At 39.6% G+C, this 22928-nt stretch overlaps 1 protein-coding gene across 6 annotated transcripts; it reads right to left on the bottom strand.

The window, feature by feature from the left end:
- Nucleotides 1-2219: 2219 nt before the first annotated feature.
- Nucleotides 2220-10107, bottom strand: LOC145214059 (uncharacterized). 6 transcript variants are annotated; one of them, XR_013856959.1, is made up of 2 exons: nucleotides 2614-10107; nucleotides 2220-2551 (listed from the first exon to the last, which is right to left on the bottom strand). XR_013856959.1 is itself a non-coding variant. In XM_080082494.1 (2 exons), the coding sequence occupies exon 2, from the start codon at nucleotides 9028-9030 to the stop codon at nucleotides 3154-3156; it is 5877 nt and encodes a 1958-aa protein (XP_079938620.1). In that variant the 5' UTR covers nucleotides 9031-9469; nucleotides 9532-10107; the 3' UTR covers nucleotides 2602-3153. The 6 variants fall into 6 exon arrangements, 4 of the variants coding, with proteins under 4 accessions (XP_079938620.1, XP_079938622.1, XP_079938621.1 ...); XR_013856960.1 differs by lacking the exon at nucleotides 2220-2551 and having other exon boundaries at nucleotides 2602-2675; nucleotides 2841-10107; XM_080082494.1 differs by lacking the exon at nucleotides 2220-2551 and having other exon boundaries at nucleotides 2602-9469; nucleotides 9532-10107.
- Nucleotides 10108-22928: the final 12821 nt, after the last annotated feature.

Below are 22928 nucleotides of genomic sequence, written 5' to 3'. Positions count from 1 at the left end.
CCGCATATTTACTGGAAACTATAGTATTAAAAACATAGCTTTAAATTTATCGTATGTCAGGTGGCTTCGTGGTACTGTTTTTTGACTGACATTACAAAATGATGACATCGCTTCTGTTTGGATAACAAGAAACGACGATCTGGCAGAACATGCGGGTGTATGCAAATACCACTTGACCGCCGTGACCGCTGTTGTCAGCCTGTACAGATTTTCTAAATGCTGTGGCCAACCTGTAAATACGGCGTGACCGATGTGGCCAATTTGTTTTATCACAAGTGCTGTCAGTTAAAGCTATTTGGGTTGGGGTGAGGGTTGGTAATGGAAATAACACTTCAATCGTGTATCATTTACCTATGTAGGTTGGCCACAGCGGTCACGCGGTATATAAAGGTTGGCCACAGCAACCTTGCTGTTGGAAGTTTGCTGTACGGCTGGCATGTATTTTCTACACCAACAGAATCTCCTACAAAGCAAGTGTTTTTACCTCGAATATTAGGAAATTCAGATAAGCCTCAAAAGCAGTACTTTGCTGACTTTTTTAATTATTTACATTTTCCTGTCCTCACGTTTATCTTTTGATACTTGGCCGCCCAAACCGGCTTGTCTACATATTACAATGTAGTCAGCAATAACAAAATTAAAACACCTAAAAGCAATAAAACAGTCAAAACAACGGAACAACGGAAAAGAAATGGTCGACTTGGATTCCAGTAGTTCAGTTATTCTTTGAAATTACTTTCATTTTTATTTTTGGTCGCATTTGTATTGGTACTAGCCTCTGATGGATTTTCAGTCAGTACGTTTCGGTTTTGAAGTGCAATTGCTTTTGTCTGTAATTATACATGTATAAAGGGTAGTTGTGTAGAGCTCCAGTAGAATTTGTTTTTGGTCACTTTGCAGTTTGCCGTTACCACCGTAAATATAACAGGAGTCAGCGCACCTAAAAGCAAGCGAGACAAATTGAACTAAACTTGGAAACTTGGATTCGAACCAGCGAATTTATGCTAAAAAGCAAACATCAATGTAGGATACTGAGTAAGACCCATTGGTAACATCCGTATTGGACTAGTTTAAACTGAAATATAAACACAAAAAAAAACGAAACATTTGGTTACGGCACATTCTTTATCACTTTACAGCAGTGTTTTCTGACTGGGTGCTGTTTTCTGACATCCTGGCCTATTAGTAATCAATTACCTTTATGTTACTTATGTCATCGGCGTAGCGGTCCCACATGGCATTGTCACAGATTTCTTTGCAGCCACGTCGGTTCGAGTAGCAATAAAAATTCTCCATCAGTAATGTAGCTATTAATTGATGTTTAGTTCAATGTTCATATAAGTCTTTTGTCTATCTCTCTTAATGTTTACCATGGAACTGCCCATGTAGGCACATATAAATATCATATGTGATTGTAAACGATTTGATGTCTTTTATAACGACGTTTGACGATTTCTTTGCAAATAGCAGTCTAGTGTTCTGCAAACGTTACGATATTTACAAAACGTTCCCGAAATACAAATATCCCTTTATTGTTTGTTACGACCAACCAAACACGGTAAAAATAGTTTTACAACAGCCATTGACAGTGGAAAATACTTAAATGTTGGAACGTGGTTTTGTTGATAGCTTTATATAAGTGCCTGTTAGGATATGTGTTAATGTAGCACACCAAAGTGTGTTCATTGGTGATCTTATCTGTTTTCAAACAACAGTAACATCAGTTAGGTAAACATGGGATTGGGGGTTTCGTTAATCTTTTTTTTCTGTGTTTTACTTAATTCGGATTTCACACTTTCAAGTAAGTTTGTGTTTGATGCTCGTTATCTCCTGACTGTAGCTGTCGATCCTATACCACTAACACTCGACATCTTGTATTGTGGTTGGTGACACATTAAGCTTATCATGTTTGTACAATGACACTTTGCCGCACAGAAATTTGACAATTTTTTCATCGGAGAAAAGAATATGACAGTTACAAAGGTTAAATATAAGTTATAATAAATAGGTTTGTAAACACAAAAAAATGCATTACAAATAAAACTTTATGTGTTAAAGGGCAAAGTATTTTTTCTACCGTTACAACAACAACACAATGGCTCAAATATATGTTGTCAAGCTGAAACACCTTTCACCCAAATATATTCAGAAACTGGAAGATCCGACGTCGTTTCCATCAATATAGTTTGTAAGTATATAATAAACAGTTACACAAAGTGTAACGTCCCGTGAACGCGCCCCGGTTATAGCGCGGAACGTCACACGAGGAGAGAATTGAAACGCGATTCCTAATAGCCTCCAACAACCAGTCCACACAGATAGATGTTTTGCTGATCTTATTAGGCGAATTCTTTGAATGTAGGACGATGAAAACGAATAGGAAACGTATAGGAAACGTTAGGAAACGTATCGGAATCGGTTTCTGCACAAAGCATGACATTAACACACTGCGCTTTAAATGCAGAAATATAGCACAAATCTTACCAACTGTTGTGGTAACCGGAGAGAGTAAATAGCACGGGTATTCAACTCGCATCAATTACTGGCACACCTAAACATCCAATTACATATATCACCACACTGCGCCTTTATGACGTCACACACAGTTCTTACCAAGCTATGTTGGGTGACAGTTCAGAATAAGTCACGCTTCACGTGAAGATAAAACAGAAATACTGCGTAAACAAAATGCAACTTAAGCACCTTGTCTAAACCCAATTACACGTACAGTACAACTATTACAAAGCGAATGACATATTAAGTCATTGCGGTTAAGTTCGCATTCATTACAATAATTCACATTTTGGAGTCATTAAACACATATGTACAAAGTGACTCACCAATAATCGTCAACACGACAATAAATAGCCTTTTCTAATTCAACCGACGCAGCACCGTGCTCCACGGAAGTCAGCAACAAAAAGAACTGAACCACGTTGCGTTATCACACAAAACTGGCAGCCGATTATTACGTCACACAACGCCATAGATTACAACACAAGTTGTACTGAGGAAATGCGGGAATCAATAGAAATCTGCAATTACTGGCAAATAAGATGTAACATACCCCCCCACAATGTACGAATCCAAGGAGTACATTTACAACACAACACACAAACATCGGCAGTAATTGCGAACACAATAAACACACAACTAATCACGCATCGCGTCGTCGCGGCATAGCAAGCACAATTTTGCAATTGGGCGTCTGAGTGCTCCAGTGTGAGTCTTGACGATCACCTGACGCACTACTCCCTTCCGATCAGGAAGCACATCGGTCACGCGACCCAGAAGCCATTTGCTCCTAGGCTGATTATCATCCGCTACAAGCACAATGTCGCCGACCGTGAAATTAGAATGTCCATTTGCCCACTTCGATCTGGGCATTAGCGTCGGCAGGTACTCGCGCGACCATCGCCGCCAAAATTGGTCGGCCAAGTATTGTACTTGGCGCCAACGGTTACGATGGAAACAGTCCTTCCCCGTAAACAGTCCAGGGGACATATTCGGCGCTGCACGTTGCAGCAGTAGGTGATTTGGTGTAAGGGGCTCCTCATCCTTCGAATCGAACGTCACCGGAACCAAGGGACGAGAATTCAGGATGGCCTCGACCTCCACCATCAGCGTCATCAATTTCTCATCGGACAATGTCTGCTCCGAAAGCAGAGCGTTGAGAATTTTGCGCACAGAGCGTATCATTCGCTCCCAAACCCCACCCATGTGGCTGGCAGTGGGAGGATTGAAGCTCCACGCAATATCACGTTGTTGCAGATATTTGTAGATCTGCCTTTGATTCCACCTGTTCAGCTCTTCGCGCAGGATGCGCTCAGCTCCAACGAAGTTTGTGCCGTTGTCGCTGTAGATCTGGTCTGGTCGTCCTCGACGACCGATGAAACGTCGGAGAGCTCCGATAAAGGAGTCCGTAGACAGTGAATGCGCTATCTCGATGTGCGCGGCCCTGGTGGAGAAACAGCTAAAGATGCACCCGTACCTCTTTACCTCACTTCGTCCTTGCTTCACAAGGAAAGGTCCAAAGTAGTCGACACCGACCACTGAGAACGGCGGCTTATTGGCCTGCAGTCTCGCAGCAGGAAGGTCTGCCATCATCTGTTTGCCCAGAGAGCCATTTCTTCGTCGACAGGAAACACACTTGCCGAGAACACGACGAACCGCTACCCCTCCTTTGATGATCCAGTAGCGTTGCCTGAGAGACGACCATGTGTGTCCCATTCCAGAATGGCCAACCTCGTCATGCTGCTGCATAATCACCAGGTCTGTAAATCGATGGTCGTATGGAAGAATCATCGGATGCTTCACATCAAACTCGACACATGCACGCTCGAGCCTTCCACCAACTCTCATAACTCCATTGACAAGAATTGGGTTAAGCTTTCCAAGAGCCCTCTTTTTCTTTGGAAAACGAATGTCTTCTCCTTTGGCCTTCAACATCGCAGCGATAACGTTCGGAAAACTTCGTTTTTGTACATACTTAACGATCTCCAGCTCGGCAGCCTTGAGTTCAACAACGGTCAGTTGCCCAGTAGGTACTTTATACTTGGCAGGAAACCTCCTTGACATCAACATCGATTTGAGTCTGAGAAACCAGCTTACAGCCCTTTTTAGCCGATTGAGTGATGAGTATCTGGCAATGAGTCGATCCGTAGCGGATTCGCTGGCGACCAGACAAACGGTTTGAGTTTCTTTCTTTACCAAAAGAAATTCGATTGGCAATGACGACAAGTCTGGGCAGGAAGGCCATGTATCTTCTTGCTCCCAAAGAAACTGGGGTCCAGTAAGCCATCGGCTGGACCTGAGGAATTTATTCACACTGAGTCCACGGGACGCCTCGTCCGCTGGATTTACCTTGGTGCTGACGTGTCTCCATTGACTAGGCCGGGAAACATCCTCGATTTTGGCCAAGCGATTTGCAACAAACACTGGAAAGCGCTTATTGCAGTTGCGAATACTTTGAAGAACCGCAGTCGAATCCGTCCAGAACACGGATTGGCATTCGTCCAGTTGCAGCTCCTTTCTCACAAGTTGATCCAACTTGGCTGCAACAACGGCCGCCGTCAACTCCAAGCGGGGAATCGAACATGTCTTCAGGGGGGCAACGCGGGCCTTGCCTATTACAAACGAGCAGTAAATGCGTCCTCGCTCGTCTACCAGCCTCAGATAGGTCACCGCGCCGTAAGCTGTAGATGACGCATCTGCAAAATGGTGCAATTCCGTTTTTCGCACCTTACCAAAATCGTGGGGCTTCACACATCTTGGCAGAACGACGTCTCCTAACCGCGGTAGTTGCTGCAACCATTTTGCCCACGATTCGGAGTCTTCATCGGAAAGAACGTCATCCCATCCCAGCTGCTTTCTGCAGAGATCTCTTTGCATCGTCTTTGCCACCACGATCACAGGCGCTGCAAAGCCAAGAGGGTCGTATAAGGAACTTACCACCGACAGGATTGACCTTCTGGTGTAGGCTGTAAGCTGCTTTACATCGACATTGAAACCGAACTCGTCCGAAGAAACGTTCCATCGAACGCCAAGTACCCTCTCGCACGAGGAACCATCCACGTCCAGCTCCTTCACCGATTTAGCCCGTTCCTCTTCATCAATGGACGCGAGAACTCGCTCGCTGTTGCTAAGCCACTTGGTTAGCCGAAATCCCTTCTTCTTAAGAAGTGCACAGATCCCTTTGACCAACTGAACTGCTTCTGCTTCAGTCGACACGGATTTTAAACAGTCGTCAACGTAAAAGTTATTTTCTACAGTCTCGACGACTTCATTAGGAAATTCGCTTCGCAAATCATCAGCGGCTTGTTTAAGACAAAAACTCGCACAGGAAGGTGAAGACGTTGCTCCAAACAAATGAACAAGCATCCTGTGCGCGGTGGGCCTTTTCGACACATCGCCATCAGGCCACCACAAGAACCGAAGTGCATCGCAATCTGTCGTCTTCACACGTATCTGATGAAACATGGCCTCCACGTCGGCCACGAGAGCTACCTTTTCCATCCGAAACCTTGAAAGAACTCCTACTAAGGAATTGGTCAGATCCGGACCCTGGAGTAGAGCATCATTCAACGACTGGTCGCGGTATTTGGCAGCACAGTCAAAAACTACCCGCACCTTTCCGGGCTTGTGTGGATTTGTAACAGGGTGATGCGGCAGGTACCATACTACCTCTGCTGACTGTTCCTCATCTGGAACTTCTTCGGCATAGCCTTTAGCTATGTAACCCTGCACCGTCTTGGTATACGCATCGCGTAGCACGGCGTCGCGTCTCATGCGACGTTCCAAAGAACCCAAACGATTTAGCGCCATGTCCCGGTTGCACCGAAGCGGTTGTGCGTTCGGGCGCCATGGCAACGGCAACTCGTAATGACCTTGCTTAAATTGCACACTGGTTTTCATTTTATCCAAGACGAACCTGTCTTCACGCGACATAGGCATCGCGTCGGGGTTGGTGTCTTGAAAGTCGGTCTTCCACATTCGCTCTAACTTCCCTTGCAGCGAATCATCGGCAACTTGAGTAAAGTTGACGGAAAACAAATCGGTTGACTTGCTAGAGACAGGTCCTGCCAATGCCCATCCAAGTGGAACTCTAAATGCAACAGGTTGCTTCGGTTTTCCCTTTCGTACCTCTTGCACGAGAAAGGCCTCCGGAACGTCCAGCCCGATGAGCAACAAAGCTTCACTGCAATCTACCTGTGGGAATGACAGGTCTCTGATATGTGGCAGCGCATCCAATTCCGCGTTTCTCGGAAACTTGTTGGCGGCAATAGGCAGACAATCAACAGCGAACACCTCGGGAAGTTCCACAGTTGTGGAGCCATCGAGCGAAGCAACAGATAAATTTACTCTTTTGCCCTTGCGCCTGCGACTGTCCCCGTTGATCGTTTTAAGCGTCACGTTGCTAGGTTCACCTTGCAGCCCAAGCTTATCTGCCAGTTTCTTGTCGCACAAGGTAATGCCCGAGCCAGTATCTAAAAGAGCGTATGTATTAACAGCCCTACCGTTAGCACGGACTTTGACCGCAACCATCATCAAGTTGACGCTCTGTCTACCAGAGGAAGCATGACAGTCCTTTCCAATCGCCGACACAACCGAACAAACTGTCCGTTCCAGCGCAGGTCCTTTGACAGGAGACTCGTCCTCTCTCTTCTCTGGCGGATGCAACAAGGTGTGATGGGCTTCATTGCAGTCCCTCACGGTACACGCTTTGGGGCTGTTGCACTTAGTGGCAAAGTGCCCAAATCTGAAACAATTATCACAGAGTCTACGGCGCCGGGTGACGCGCAGACGATCGCGGTAAGGAAGGGATTTAAATTCCTCGCACTTAGCAAGCACGTGGTTTCCCGAACAGCACTGGCACAACGGGGTAGTGGGAAAATGGGAAGGTCCGGCACGAACCTTCGGCCTAGATTCTTGTTCGCTTACAACGACATGACTGGAAGCCTTTACATGACTACTTTTACCTTTCGCCTTCTTAGCTTCGTTGCGATGCTCATCGAGCATGCGGCTGAACAACGAATTTGCAATCCGATCCTCAGTTTCCACAAAGTCGACAAGATGCTCAAACAAAGGTTCACGGCCAGTATCTCTGAGGATTTTCTCAACACGCCGTTTCCAAGCCTCCTGCATCTTAAACGGTAGACGATTCACAACAGCAATCAACGTAGGGTAATTATTCATCTCGGAATGCTCGTCAATGTCTGAAAGTGTAAGTAAACAATCGCGCAGCGACTGCGCAAACTCGCTTAAACCAGCAGCATCGTTCGGTCGCAATTCTGGACCGTTGACAACACACCTCACACATGCATGAGCGATTATGTGTGACTTGCCAAAGTGGTCGTACAGTAACTGTCTCGCTTGTTGGTACCCGTTTACCTTTAGTCTAAAGCAGTGTTCAATCAATTTACGGGCTTTGCCATCACAATGCTGCGCCAAATATGACAATTTGGCACCGTCGTCATCGACCTTGTCGTCGATACGAGAATCAAAATTGCGGACAAACTTCCAATAGTCCATTGGATTGCCGTCAAAAACGAGAACTTTAGGCTTTGGTCTGTTTATGTGCTTCACAAGCGATGCAATCTCATTGTCATGTACGCCAGTTGGCTTGACTGAACCATATATACAAGAATTATTTACAATTGGGTTTGTTGCGGTGAAAGAACCTTTCTCATCAACCGAAGATTTAAATTTAGGCGCATATTGGGACAGGGGCTCTGACGGAGCAACATAGTCAACCACATACCGCTGGTCAGGAGGGCTTCTCTGCGACGTGACAGGCGGTGACGTGAACAACACGCGACGTTGATCCCCGAGCGGCTCCTCCAGGGGAGGCGTGGTCGATTCACCAGAACCTTCCTTCACCGTCACGTACTCCGTGTTTCCTGACATCTCGTCCCAAACCTTCTCTTCAACCTCTGCGGCTTGTAGCTGATGCTGCAGTTCCAACATTTCTATTTTATCTCTTTGGCGCCGTTCTTCTTCAGCACGACGGATTTCTTCTTCGGCCCGTCGTCTGTCTTCTTCTGCGCGTAGTATTTCCGTTTGCCTGACCAGCTCCTGCTTCTGCGCAGTCTGTTGAATAGCAAGACGCGCGAGCTGTGTCGTTACTTTAACTCTAGTTCTACTGTTAGTCGAAGAACTCGAGCGCCTACTTCGTCCGCAGAACGAGTCGTTGTCCTTTGGACTCTTATCACCGCTTCCACTCGGACTAGCTATGTTAATAGGTAAAACATTGCTAGATAAAGAATTTACGTCACGAACCCAGTGAGAAACACGGTCATCGAATTCGGTCTTGTTTTTTCTCACGCTTGCTAGTTCTTCGGCAAGATCAGGATGCGCCTCGTAGGCAGCAACAGCATCGACAAAAAGATGTTCAAGCGCAACCAATACCGTCTCGAGCATCTGCTTGTTGTGGTGGTCCTTCATCAGGTACTCGGCGACTAGGTACTGTTCACTGAGACGTCGACGACAATCAGCGACCGCATCAGGAGTCGTGACGTTTGATTGACTCATCTTTGAACCGCTTAAATATTTAACAAACGGTTAAACTTGTCTTCAACACACAGTTGAAGCTTATTTCAAAAAGCAGTTGAAACTTGATTTCAACTGCAGATTGTGTTCAACACCCAGTTGAAACTTTATTTCAACTGTATTGTTCTGTTCAACTAACAGTTGAAACTTATTTTAAGAAGCAGTTGAAACTTGATTTCAACTGCAATTGTCTTCAACAAACAGTTGAAACTTTCATGTAACGTCCCGTGAACGCGCCCCGGTTATAGCGCGGAACGTCACACGAGGAGAGAATTGAAACGCGATTCCTAATAGCCTCCAACAACCAGTCCACACAGATAGATGTTTTGCTGATCTTATTAGGCGAATTCTTTGAATGTAGGACGATGAAAACGAATAGGAAACGTATAGGAAACGTTAGGAAACGTATCGGAATCGGTTTCTGCACAAAGCATGACATTAACACACTGCGCTTTAAATGCAGAAATATAGCACAAATCTTACCAACTGTTGTGGTAACCGGAGAGAGTAAATAGCACGGGTATTCAACTCGCATCAATTACTGGCACACCTAAACATCCAATTACATATATCACCACACTGCGCCTTTATGACGTCACACACAGTTCTTACCAAGCTATGTTGGGTGACAGTTCAGAATAAGTCACGCTTCACGTGAAGATAAAACAGAAATACTGCGTAAACAAAATGCAACTTAAGCACCTTGTCTAAACCCAATTACACGTACAGTACAACTATTACAAAGCGAATGACATATTAAGTCATTGCGGTTAAGTTCGCATTCATTACAATAATTCACATTTTGGAGTCATTAAACACATATGTACAAAGTGACTCACCAATAATCGTCAACACGACAATAAATAGCCTTTTCTAATTCAACCGACGCAGCACCGTGCTCCACGGAAGTCAGCAACAAAAAGAACTGAACCACGTTGCGTTATCACACAAAACTGGCAGCCGATTATTACGTCACACAACGCCATAGATTACAACACAAGTTGTACTGAGGAAATGCGGGAATCAATAGAAATCTGCAATTACTGGCAAATAAGATGTAACACAAAGAACTGTCTATTTTACTAACCTGAAAATACGTTTCAGCGCCACCTGGATTAGTGAACACAAATGTTGACACTTCGAAAGGCATCATTATTTCTGGAACAACAATACTTCTTAATTCCTTTCAAACCGTTTCGCTGTATTGCACTAATGATGTAGATTCAGAAAACTGTGTTTGGGCAATAAACGAGACTGAAATTTCTACCTCATGTTACTTAAGGCAACATTTTACCCAATCAAGATTTGTCCAGTGTAATGTTTCAAATTGTGCTGGATCCGAAGAAAGTGAAACGAAGCAAATAGTGGTGGTAAAACAAAGTAAGTTTGTTGTAGAATTACCAAGGTCAATAATCCTCGGCTACCTAACAATATTATGTAAAAACCATTACAGGAACTGCCAGAGTCCTAGAACTTTCCCAAGCAATTGAAGCACAAACTTTGACTTTGCTTTGCGAAATGGATTACCACAAAGAGCTTAATACGAAGTTTCAATGGATCACTCATAGAGCTAGCGGTTTTGATGCAGACATTGCTTTTGCCGCAGGTTTTCGTTGTTTCAAAGTATAACAAAACTTGAACACAAACCTGTTACGTATTCGCGAAAGCAGATTTAGTAAAAACACACATGTATGACCCAAAAATATGCCTAGTTTTTTAGTTCCTTACAAAGTATTTACACAACATTCAGTGTTCAGTTTACTCTTTGTTACCTCTAGTCACAGATTCATAATTTGATGCTTAACACCGACACTATGTGGTCAACAAACGACACCTTGTGGCAAGTTACGACACCCTGCAGACGACGACTTGCTTTGGGCGATAAAAGGTGTTTTGTAACTGTGTTTTAAACACTTGGTGATTTAAATAACTAGTTTAGTATTCTTTTATGTTTACCAAACCTAAAATATATTTTTGATTACATTATACTGTTTTGGATCGGAAGGTCAATTCTTCAGCGAAAAGTTTTCGGAGACAGGGCCCTTTTTTCATGTACAGAAGGTTTAGATATAATTGCTTTCTGGTGGCAACTTTTGTTTTTGTTTTTGCTTGCCTAAGCCAAATGGGAAAAAAACAGCTAGGCTTCAACTAATTTACCAGTTGTACGTAGTTGTATACGTTTAGCCAGGTTACATGGTTTCTCACATTCGTCATGTTGGATAAAACAGATTACTGGTTGATTGCCTCCTAAATAAATGTTCATTCGAAGTGAATAAACAATTTTTATGATAGTTAGTAGAATGTAGCTTGTTGTTTTTTAAAAAGTACTCTGAAAAGCTTTAGATAATACAGCTCCAGCAGCACTTTCGCGCCTCGATACAATCTAGAATTCAACTTTCATTCATTTTTTTAAGTTTCAAATTTTTTTGTAACATTTAAAAACTCTCAAACACAAACGATCCTATTTCCACCAACGATTCGGAAAATGTCAAAGTTTGCTGATATTTCTCCTGTTTCTGATTCTTTAAGAAAGGTCAGGTGATTGCTTCAGCAATTTATTTTCCAGTTATCAACTGAAAAGTGAGATAAACACAAAAACAAAGGATAAGTCAACACTGCTATATGTTTTTTGAGGCATGTGTTTCACTTTCCTAGCGTGACTGACTATCAGAAACGTTTTCAAATCAATAATTTTGTCAAGTACCAACTGTGTTGGTCAACAAAAATATGAATGCGTTTATCATTTTTTCGTTTCAAACTAAAAAAGAGTTGCATCAAATTAAACCGCACCAGATTTGCGATGGATATAGAACTACAACAACGCTAGATGTGTCCTATTTCAATTGGAAGATAGAGATATGTATGCAAAAAACGCTTGTATGTAGCTCAGTCACTAACTTTTGCTTGTAGTATATGGCTGAAAACTTATATTTTGAGGACAAAAACATATGGTTTAGGCACTATCTCAATTGTTCAAATTGCTTAAATTATCCCTGGTTATGTTGTAAAGTTTATTTTTTTCTGGCTAGCTAATAGCATTTTATTCAAGTCTACTTGGCTGAAACTCTAAATGTTTTTTGTTTGCAGTTTTTGGAAAACTTGGTTATTGTCAATTTTTAGCGCACAAATGTCCAACTGAATCTCTGTTTGGTGAAACAGATAGATTGACATGATTATATCGTGTTTCATTTTCCTTATTGTTTGGTGCGAACCCGTTGCAAACTTAGGTAAGTTGTTAAATTTAACTTGCGTGATGTCAAGAAAAAAACAAACAAATAAAACAATTACTTAAATACGAAAAGTTGTAACAATAAATCATCGTGTAATATTTTGCAAAAGATCATGAAAAATATATGATCATTTCATAACATAGCTTGGGTTCTGTTAATGGCCCTGTGTTAGAAACTCAGTACAGTCTCGTTTGGCTTAAAGTTAAACCTTCACCGAACTACCTGTCGTCGTATAACCTGTACGTCGTGGATGGTAAGAATGGGAACGGTGCCCAATCATAGAAAAGGACAAACTAACAAACTACCATAACACTTTTTACAGAGTGCAATTGTGGTACTTTCGACTTTACACCTAATGATACAACCTGGGCAACAGGGTACATAGGAGTATTGTACACAGCTCAAATATGTGATACAGATTCGGTAGAAAAAGTGACATGGACCGTAAACTACCCAGACGATTTGTATTGGGGTCCAAGAAATTCCGATCTAGTTACACATAGCAAAGGTAATCGTATTTGGGAACATGGAGAGTTTCAATACAGCGAATTTAATTCATCATTGAAGCAAAATCGAGATTGCATTATTACAACATTGGAAGTAACAATTCCAACGAACACATCCTTTGACGAAACTGAAGTAAAGTTGAATATTTCATGCCCAGGAACACCTTGTTCCGTTTATGGTATTACCATGAGAATCCGAAGTAAATTTCAAGTTGGTTACAGTTCTTGCAATCACTCAATAACAATATCTTTATGTTTTAGGTTGTGGCCAAACGTTAAGCGATGGTGTAATCGTGACGTCACCATCTGGTTTCAACTTTAATTCACTGGGAAATTTTAGTTGTCAGAATGACGGAAAGCTTTTCTATTTAAACGGCACAGGATTAACAAACGCTCAAACAGTTTGTTTACAATCAGCTCAATGGTGGGGTCGGGATGGATTACAATGCTGGAATGGTTTGTGGAAATATGTTTATATCTGTACTCTGTCAAACGATAAAATAGATAATGTAAACCATATTCTCTTTACTTGAACGAGTGGTTGCGCAATAGAAATCTCAGCAGCCAAACACACATAAAGGTGAAAGCGTTGAATTTTGGCTCCGTTAAGCGTCTGTACATTTTTCCTACATCTATATTCTCGTCTGCTATTTTTTCAGCGCCATCTGTTACATTAAAAGTCAACTCATCACTTTGCAACACAATCGGCAGCACTCTTACCTTATATGTTTATACGATGACACAATACCAACAGGAAATTGGACAAATTTTGTTATTGGTGAAAACATTACAAAGGTTCAAAAAGTTGAGTACGTTTGTTAATTTGCCTATTTCGATTGACACTAAAACGCTCAATCGCGGGAGACGTCATGAAAACCGTTGGGTATCGGGCAAATTGCCTACGATTAGTGCTATTACGGTTGGGGTAAGGTTTTATAATAGTAAATCAATAAAACAATGTCCTGCCGGAAACGTTCCGCGGAGACTTCCCCTACGAGCAATTGTGCTGAATGTCTTGAAATAGCTTAATTAATTTTAGGCGGGAACAATTTTTGGTTCATGTACTATTAAAAAAAACTCATCCCAACCTTACTAGCACTAACCGTCTGCAATTTCAACGGTTTTCGCGACGTCCCGCGATCTCCCGCAATATTCGGTGGTTTGGTGTCAACCCCTATTTCAAAATTGCGCATACGTTAATGTAACAATTCAATATTCAAGGGCGATGTGTATTTCCTACCTTTATGTCAGCAACACAATGGAGTGGAAATATTTTGTCAAGCTAAAACCCCTTTTACAGAAGTTTATTCGGAAACGGGAAGGTCTGATGTTATCACCATCAATGTATTTTGTAAGTAAAAGTTAAACAATAAGCTGCAGGCAATGCACACTGTTTCGACCTATAAGGTCTCACCAGTGCAGCTGGTGACGAGAGATCGGCCGCATTGGCTAGTGCAGCCATCAAACGGCACTCCAGTTTGTGGTGAGCAACAGGGTACAACCCCATACATCACCCAGTCTGTGCGATGCCACAACTGGGCATACAGCACAAATGAAACTGGCTCACAGTGGCCAAGCAACTGCTTGTGCACTGTCTGCAGCTTATCATTTATTGGCTCTATGCTTTTACATAAAAACGTTAAACAGTTTCTCTAAAAACATGTTGTTTCAATTTTATACATTATTTTTAGCCAAACCTAAAAACGTTACAGCAACAGTTGACGCCTCGGATGACATCATAGAGTCTGGAACAAAAATATTTCTCAATTCATTTCAAAATGCGTCGCTTCATTGCACAAGTGACAGGGATTCTGCTACTTGCTTTTGGAAATTCAATCAAACCAAATTTTCCCCGCTTTGTGACACAAATCAATATTTCAACCAATCAGGATTTGTCACATGTCACGTTTCAAATTGTGCTGGATCGAAGAAAAGTCTGACAAAAGAAATAGTTGTCGTAGAATCAAGTAAGTTTGTCGCAGATTTTAAGCCTTTTTACGAACTTAGGTGCTAGCCAACTGATTTTAAAAACAATCAAAAATATAAGTACTTTTAAACATTCTTTCAGGACCACCGATCATACAATATGATTCTAACGGCGTGGACCAAATATTTTCTGGAACTGATCTTACTTTAACCTGCAGTGTATTGTATCAAAATGAGTTGAAAACGTCATTTGTGTGGGAAATCCCTGCAAATGAGAGAAACCTCGACTGTTCCACGCCGATTCTGACACTAAAGAATTTGACAAGGTTTGACTGGGGAAATTACACTTGCAACACTTACAACAGTTTTGGAATTGCACAAAGCATGATTTTTGTGGATCTTTTATGTAAGAGTAAAAAACTTGTATGTATAAGCTTTGTAGCGTTTTAACGAACTTGTGATTGGATTTAGTTGCACCAGTTTCAGAACACCGCAAAATTGTCAATTGCAGCCATGATGAAGTAGAGAACGGGTCCTGTACGTTTCAATTTTCGTCCAATCCTTCTGTAGACGCCTGGGCATTATCCGCTAATGGTAATAATCCCGACTTTAACTTGACTTGTTCTTATTTCACAACTTGTATTGCATTTTGTTACTTTTTCTGCAGAGACAATGATTTCCTGTCCATCTTGTAATATCACTAAACAACACGGAAGCACTTTGCAATCTTTTTATTTTATTCTGGTGCGTTTTTTCACATTTTATGTTTTTGGAGTGCTTTAAAAAATATTATATTTGGTTTAAAAAAAGTGTTTTTCCTTCACTTACATAATTACAGTTTATTTTCATCAATCCATTTGCAGAATACTACTTTGGATGAGAAGTACGAGCTCATCCTTGAATCGAGTTTATTTCCTGGTAAATCACTTATCGTTTATATCCACGTAAATTCAAATGATTCAACTCAACCAGAAACTTTTGACCTTAAAATCATAATAGTTGCAAGTGTTGTTGGGACCATTGTGTTCGTTGCCATAGTAATTGCCGTCATAGTTTTCTATCGACGAAACCACAGTCCAAAAAAATCAGGTCAGGAAGTTTTTTTATTGTTGACAAAATAAACATGAACTTTTGTTGCTTTCATGAATTTTATTTTGAGCTATATCATAAGATTTCGAAGAAGAATTGGCCCTGCTCGTGATACTTTTATTATTTTGTTGACTGGACAAATTCGTTTTTGATTTTCGACGTAAATGCCATTACGTTTTTCACTATAACCGTTCGTAATGTACTGTAACTAAACTTTTAGAAAAAATCACCAAACAACATGAGCACATTTACATGAACACATTAACAGACGGCAAACAACAAAGTACAACAAATAAAATAGAGTTCACGACGCCAGAAAACCTTTACCAGGAAATAAACAATACTCCTTACCAAAACATCGGTGGGTGAAGTAAAATGTATTAAGCATCTACTCGCTGTTTTAAGTTGTGTTATGGTTTTGCAGACAATCAAGCAAATCCACACTATGAAAACATCCCATCGAACATCAAAACAGAAAACATATATGGTTAATGAATATCAAGCCCCTTTTCATTTTATTTTTTCTGATGTTTTATATTGTTTTACAGCAACTGGCATCTGACGTCATTACCCTATTGAAACCATGCCATCTAAATAGTACTGGAGAAGATTCTTACATTTCTCAAAATAAAAATGCCCGTCTTAGTCGTTTTTTTTCGTTTAAAGAATCGATCGTCGTGTAATTGTAAAGTATGCATTTTAATAAACTGCTAGATTTCCGATGTTACATAGCAATGCGTAACTGTTTTCGTTTGTTTTGATCAATAACTATCTGTTCAGACCTAGATGTAAAACACATTCAGTTTGATAGTTCATCTGTATTTCGTAAAATAAACATTCAAAATTTGTACGTTTATGTAGATTTTTATTTCAAAAGTCGGTCAATTTATCGTATTGTAGGCAATACCGCTTATACATATATAAGGCATGTCACAGCTTTAAGGTAAACGTTTTGGGTCGCTAGTTTAAAATTAAACTTAAACGAACTCTTGAAATGTTCTACCCCATAATGTTTAGTTGGTTGTGTAGTATTAACATATAAATTTGATTTCCACCTTTCATTTATTACCCCATGCAAAGTAATTTAAAATGTAACAATGGTTCCTATGATCTAAAATGTATTTGTTAAACTGTTTTGGACCATCTATAGTAGTGGTCGGCAATCGACGGCCCGGTGCCGGTCCTCGATGAGTTCGTTACTGGTACGCATACTTTTTCCGGTTAAATGCTTCAAAAAACATTTGTATCTCGGAGATGATAAACTAATTTAAGCGTTTCATTGCTAAATATTTGTAGTTGTTTAAGACCTGTCCACGATAAAATTTTAGTTGCAAAAAACGGTCCGCAGTACAAAAACGATTGCCGATTCCTGACCTATAGGGACATAGCGACTTTGTCACCGACAAGTCAAGTTTTGGGAGACAAGGAGCCTTTTTTAAAAAAAATACAAGGATCTAATTGCTTTCTGGTGGTAACTTCTTGTTGTTTTAGTTACTCTTTGCAAGACTATTGAAAGATTTTGATCTTAGTACATGTTTAATAAGCAAGATAACTTATGATTTATAGGCTTTTAGAAACATACAGTAACGATGCTAGTCTTTACTATTATTTTGACTGACTTTCAAGTGAAGGCAAGCAACAAAGTACAATAAATAAGATGGAGTTTGCGATGCGAGCAAACTATTTTATACAACACTACAACACGAGGAATTGTACAACACTGTCAACCCAAACGATGGTGGGTTATGTAGCAAAATGAATTATAATAAACATCTACTTGTTGTTTTTATGCTGTATTATGGTTTTGCAGTCGATCAAGCTAATTCACGTTGAGAAATCGTTTCATCATTTGGGTAATTAAAAGATCCATCAAACTGACAAATTCCAAAACCGTTGCCCTGAAAACATTTTAAACCTAAAAATGTAACGTTGTCTCCTAGACTTGACTTAACTGTTGATGAAGTATTTAAACCGTTGTTAGGTGGCCCAGAGCAACCTAATTAGATTAAAAATAAACATATTTAATCAGCTGTACATGAACCAACATGAAAACTTGGGTTCCCGAATTTCAATTTTACTTAACGTTTAGAACCTTCTTAAAACGTCGCACCTTCAACCACCGAGAAAGAAGTTTATCCAATGTACGGTTGACCAGCAAGATCGGGGGTAATCACAACATCACTGTCGTTTTGATGCACTGGGCTGATTTCCAAAAAAATCATTACCGGGTTTGTGCCTGTTGTTCTTGAAGCACAAAATAGATTTACAAAACAAATACCATAAAAACAAAAAATGCATTTGTAACTTTCGAAGATTTTTTCTTACGTCAAAAATACCCTTTTTTGCTGTAAACAGTACAATTTTTAAACATGAAACATGATTTCGCAAGTGCCAAATTGGAAACAAGTTTTTTTTTACCACTTATAATTGCTGTTGTCATACCAAAAATGGAAATGGTCTTTGATTTGCTTTGTTGTCTGATTTGCTAAGTTTCTGTGGCTTGTAATGACGAAAATTCTATTTGCTCATAAAATTATTATTGATAATAATTATTGACAAATGTGCATCCTAAAAATTTATGTAATGCCTTGGTGTCATTCCTGGCTCAATGGACGTACATGATGTTACTCCGGCTATAAATTAACACTGCGCAATAAAGAATAAGGGAATACAGAAGAAAACATTTTTGTTAACCTCAGAAATTGTTACAGCTTACTTTTATGTCTTGAAACACCAATACAACATACAAAGCAAACGTTATTCACCCTGCCACCAACAATCCAATTAAGCACAAAGTTTTTTTCTAAATAACCCAAAAGAAATTAAAGCGGTTGAATTAACAATTTGTTTTCCTGTGGTAGTTTCTAACTGAAGAGGTGGATAAACTGAAACAAAAACAACAAACAAAAATGTACGTTTTTTAAGATACACATCCAAAATGTTTTTTTCACCCACCTATTTGTCCATATGCACATACAGTGAAAAACAGAATATAAAGGAGAAACATTTTATTGTACAATTGCAAAGTTAAAGTCAGTTGCCCGTGCTGGATGAAAATCCAACGACTTTCACTGCTAAAACACGGATTGTAACTTAGGTTTGAGTGATCGGGTAAAAATAAACCCATTACAACTTTCTACTACATCGCTCCAATGAGCTCTTAAAACGTTTTAAAGTATGTTAACTAAAACTGGCAGTGAAACAATGAATTTCATAAGATTAAATTGCCCTTGTAATGTTCTATATCGAACACATTTCTACGTTATATTACACGCTAAATTGCCCCTTTTCATGTAAATTTGGCCGCTTATTTTTTATGTAAACTTTAAATATTTGCATTCGGCGTGCATTTTCACGCTCAAATGTTAGAATCCAAAAGTTTTATTCAGTTTGGCCTATCAAAATCGCGTTTAATGCCCACCAGTTTGTAAAAATCAGACGATTTATGTTTTTTTTTCTATACCTGCTGTATTAATTTGGACACAAAATGGCGTCTATGAAGCTCCATTCACTTGGTTCTATAAAGGGCACAGCATCACCATAGATAACTTAATAATCCCATACAAATACCATTATTTTTTGAAAAAAAATCGCCAGTAAGGGGGAAACTATGCATATTATATATTGCTCAAACAAAAAAAATATTGTGATGAATGTTATTTGTAATATTATGGTAGGATTTTCAAGGATTTTAGGGGGTGCTGCAGTTCCGCAGCCCCCATGCACGACACGCCCCTGTCTATAACACACCTCTAATGTAGTATCGCGAATTCGAATCTACCATAGTGTCTTTAGAGTTAGTTTCTTACAAAAGTATTTACACAACATTCAGTGTTCAGTACTCTTTATTCCCTCCAGTGACAAATTTATAATATGTTGCTCAATAGCGACACCATGTGGCTGCTAAACGACACCTTGTGGCCAACTGCGACACCCTGCAGAAGACGCCTTGCTTTCGGCGGTAAAAGGTGTTTTTGTTTTTGCGTTCTGAACACTTGGTGATTACAATACTCAGTTTAGTATATTCTTATGTTTAAAAAATCGAAAATGTATTTTTATTTACATTAAACTGTTTTGGACCATCAGAGGGTCCATTCTGCGTGCCTAAGCCAAATGGGAAAAGTCCAACTAGACTTCAACTGCCAGTTTTAAGTACGTTCAGCCACCCACATGTTTCTTATACTTCGTTTCGTTTGATATAATAGGATACTGTTTTTTTTTGTAGAACGTAACTGGTTGTTATTTGTAAATAACTCTGAAGAGCTTTGCATAACACAGCTACAGCAGCACTTTTACACTTCTATAAAATTTGAAGATTAACAGCTTAAACAATTATGTGCTTATGTGTTTCTACTAGATTTCATTCAAATTGTATTAACATGCTTATCATTTAATCGCTCGATGCTTTTACATTGTTTTAACATGCATCTCGAAAAACTTCTACAATAGCACACCGTTTCGCCAACGATTTGAATAACGTTTGTTGTAAATATTTCAAGAGAAGGTATAAAGTCAGTTTGTTTTGCTGTGGTAGCTAACATCTAAAGTGTCAAGAAAAGTACATAACAAGTTAAATACTCACAAACACAAACGATGTGATTCTCACCAAACGATTCTGAGAATGTCAAAGTTTTCGGATATTTTCTTGTTTCTGATTCTTTAAAAAAAGGTCAGGTGATTGCTTCAGCAATTTAATTTCCAGTGGCTGTTATCAACTGAACACTAAGATAAACCTAAAAAAACAGAGGATAAATCAACAAGGCTATATGTTTTTTGAGGCATGTGTTTCACTTTCCTTGCGTGACTGACCATCAGAAACGTTTGCAGATCAATAAATAGGTCAAGTGCGAAGAGTATCGGTCAACAAAAATGTGAAAGCGTTTTATCATTTTTCCGTTAAAATCAAATAAAAGTTGCACAAAAACAGACCACAATAGATATGCGATGGATATAAAACCAAAGCAACGCTAATTGTGACCTATTTTAATTTCGAGATAAGCATATATATACGAAACGCTTCTATGTACCCCAGTCACTAACGTTTTAAGCTTGGTATATGTTTGCAACATAACTAGGAATGAATAAGCATTTTAAGATAGTGCTTAAACTAGATGTTTTCGTCCTTAATAATCTTTTTTTGACTTGCTAATTTTATTTTAGGTCTACTTGACTGAAAACCTAATTGATGTTTCTTTGCTATTTTGGGAAATTTTATTCCGAACGAACCTGAGCACACAAACTTTTTTGCTAGCGATCGATTGAAGTGAATCTCTTTTCGGTGAAACAGATAGATTAACATGTTTAAATCGTGTTTTATTTTCCTCATTGTTTGGTGCGGATCGGTTGCAAGCTTAGGTAAGTTGGTAAATAAAACTTGGTTGTGTGATGTCAAGAAAAAACAAACAAATAAAACAATTACTTAAATACGAAAAGTTGTAACAATAAATCATCGTGTAATATTTTCAAAAGATCATGAAAAAGATATGATCATTTCACAAAAAAAAAACTTGAGTTCTGTTGATGCTCCTGTGTTACTAACTCAGTACAGTCTTGTTTGGCGTAAAGTTAAACCTTTACCGAACTACCTAATGTCATATGACCTGTACGCCGCGGTAAAAAGGGAACTGCGTCCAATCATAGAAAAGGACAAACTAACAAACTACCATAACAATTTTTGCAGGGTGCTTTTGTGGTACTTTCGACATTACACCTACTGATACAACCTGGGCAACAGGGTACATAGGAGTATTGTACACAGCTCAAGTGTGTGATACAGATTCGGTAGAAAAAGTGACTCGGACCGTAAACTACCCAGATGATTTGTACTGGGTTCCAAGAAATTCCGATGTGGTGACACATAGCAAAGTTGATTGTACTTGGGAACATGGAGAGTTTCAATACAGCGAATTTAATTCATATTTGGAGCAAAAAAAAAGTTTGGAAGTAACATTTGGAAGTAACAATTCCAATGAACACATCCTTTGAACATACTAAAGTTAAGATGGATTCTTCATGCTCAGGAACACCTTGTTCTGTTTATGGTATTACCATGAGAATCCGAAGTAAATTTCAAGTTGGTTACAGTTCTTGCAATCACTCAATAACAATATTTTTATGTTTTAGGTTGTGGCCAAACGTTAAGCGATGGTGTAATCGTGACGTCACCATCTGGTTTCAACTTTAATTCACTGGGAAATTTTAGTTGTCAGAATGACGGAAAGCTTTTCTATTCAAACGGCACAGGATTAACAAACACTCAAACAGTTTGTTTACAATCAGCTCAATGGTCGGGGCAGGTTGCATTACAATGCTGGAACGGTTTGTGGAAATATGTTTTATATTTGCACTCTGTCATAAGATAAAATAGATAATGTAAACCATATTTTCTTTACTTGACACGATTGGTTGCGCAATAGAAATCTCAGCAGCCAAACACACATAAAGGTGAAAGCGTTGAATTTTGGCTCCGATCAGCGGCTGTATATTTTCCCTACATCTTTTTTTCGTATTTGCTATTTTTTTCAGCGCCATCTGTTACATTACAATTCAAGCCTTCACCTTGCTATACGGTCGGAAGCACTCTTACCTTATTATGTTTATACGATGACACAATACCAGAAGGAACTATGACCAAGTTTGTTATTGATGGAAAAACAACATTCATTATAAAAGTATTTGCTTCGTTTTAAAAACTTTTTTGCTTTTAAGATCATTACGCATTTCACTAAGATTGAATATTTGAAAATCGTTACCGTGCTGCTTTTTAGGGAAAATCGTACAATCTGCATCTTCAACAACAACACAACGGTTCGGAAATATACTGTCAAGCTCAAACACCTTTTACACGAGTATATAAGGGATCTGGAAGATCTGATACCATCACTATCAATGTATTTTGTAAGTGCATTATCAATTGTCTAAAGATCTTGGTATTTTTCTCTGCAAACACTAAATACTTTTTAGCGGAACCTGGTAACGTGAAAACAACAGTTGATATTTCCAATGACATAATAATTTCGGATTCAACAATATTCCTCAATTCGTTTCAAAACGTTTCTCTTCATTGCACAAGCGACGTAGATTCCGCTACTTGCCTTTGGAAATTCAATGAAACCGTATTTTCCACATT

This window comes from Phallusia mammillata, chromosome 2, assembly GCF_965637545.1.
Source record: "Phallusia mammillata chromosome 2, kaPhaMamm4.hap1.1, whole genome shotgun sequence".
NCBI lineage: Eukaryota > Metazoa > Chordata > Ascidiacea > Phlebobranchia > Ascidiidae > Phallusia > Phallusia mammillata.
Note: the sequence above shows the minus strand (reverse complement) of the source record. Positions and strands in the feature narration are given on the sequence as shown.

Excerpts from the sequence above, each read along its gene's own strand:
- LOC145214059 (XM_080082494.1), bottom strand. The coding sequence starts at position 9,030 with ATGAGTCAATCAAACGTCACGACTCCTGATGCGGTCGCTGATTGTCGT.